We start from the raw sequence: 1156 nt of genomic DNA on the forward strand, positions 1-1156 counted from the left end.
CAGTTTATGTGTCATATATTTTTTGTTTAATCTATTTCAAAAAACATGCTTTAGAATCTAGGGTTTAGAATTCAAGGTTCAAAGTTCTCAACTTTTTGACCGTACGAGTGGGTTATACAGACATTTAATGACTTATTGAGAGATTGAGGTGACTAGCTAGCTAGCTAACTTAGCTAACTTACCTGACACGATACGATACAATACGACACGACACGATAAGATAATTGAAATAAAAGAAACTTCACCGACTAATTCTAAAAAGTTCTTATAGAGACTCTAGCAACAACTTTTATCAATCGGTCACAAATGAATTTCAGATATCAGATGATTCCGAAAAATATTTTTTTTGAGTTTACATAGTACGTCTCCTTTTCATGATCCTGTTACCACCATTGTTAGCATTCTCAACATTTCTGGAAAACGAATCAATTTCTTCTCCTCCAACGACGACGACGATCTCAAATGGCAATCTTCTCTTGCATGATGACGGTTTTGCCCTTTTGGATTTCTTAGGTGCACCTGGACAATTGACAACTTTGGGAATCCTGAATGAAGGTGATTTTGGGGTTTTGCATTCATTTGGAGCAGGAGAATTCATGTTTGGTGATTGGTTTTCCTGGAAATCATTTGGGATTTGGAGGTCTTTAGCCATGATGAAATCAAGAGAGAGAAAGAAGAGTGAGAAAGTGAGAGTTTGAGAAAAAGAAATGGGAGAGATGGTTTTTAAAAAAAAAAATCATTTTGAGGGCAAAATTTATGCTAGTGAAAAAAAGAGGGGTGGTTTGAATGCTTGCATTTGGAGGATTATTTGGTTAGGAATAAGACAAAAAAATATAATACACGTGAAGTATCACGTTTGTTTGCGAGATTTATATCTGTATTATCATGTGAACCCTTTTCATTTAGCTGTATTTCTTATGTGTTCACACTATTAAACAGACGTTAGTGATGATTTTTTCAATTTTACCCTTATTTAAATTAATTAAGGGAGTTTTACATTATTAAGAACCTACTAAAGTGTTACAGGTATTTGAAAGTATTTATAAAAGGGCAGTTAGTAAAAATACATCTTACTTTCTAGGAATTTCGAGTAGTTAGGGGTATATTCAATCTTTTTTACACATGAATTATTTTTTGACGTATATTCAATCTTTTT

At 33.0% G+C, this 1156-nt stretch overlaps 1 protein-coding gene across 1 annotated transcript; it reads right to left on the reverse strand.

Moving 5' to 3' along the window:
* Positions 1–302: 302 nt before the first annotated feature.
* On the reverse strand, positions 303–692 carry LOC129886382 (cyclin-dependent protein kinase inhibitor SMR13-like). The gene has a single exon (XM_055961052.1). The coding sequence runs from the start codon at positions 650–652 to the stop codon at positions 353–355; it is 300 nt and encodes a 99-aa protein (XP_055817027.1). The 5' UTR covers positions 653–692; the 3' UTR covers positions 303–352.
* Between the last annotated feature and the right edge of the window lie 464 nt (positions 693–1156).

This window comes from Solanum dulcamara, chromosome 1 (genome assembly GCF_947179165.1).
Source record: "Solanum dulcamara chromosome 1, daSolDulc1.2, whole genome shotgun sequence".
NCBI lineage: Eukaryota > Viridiplantae > Streptophyta > Magnoliopsida > Solanales > Solanaceae > Solanum > Solanum dulcamara.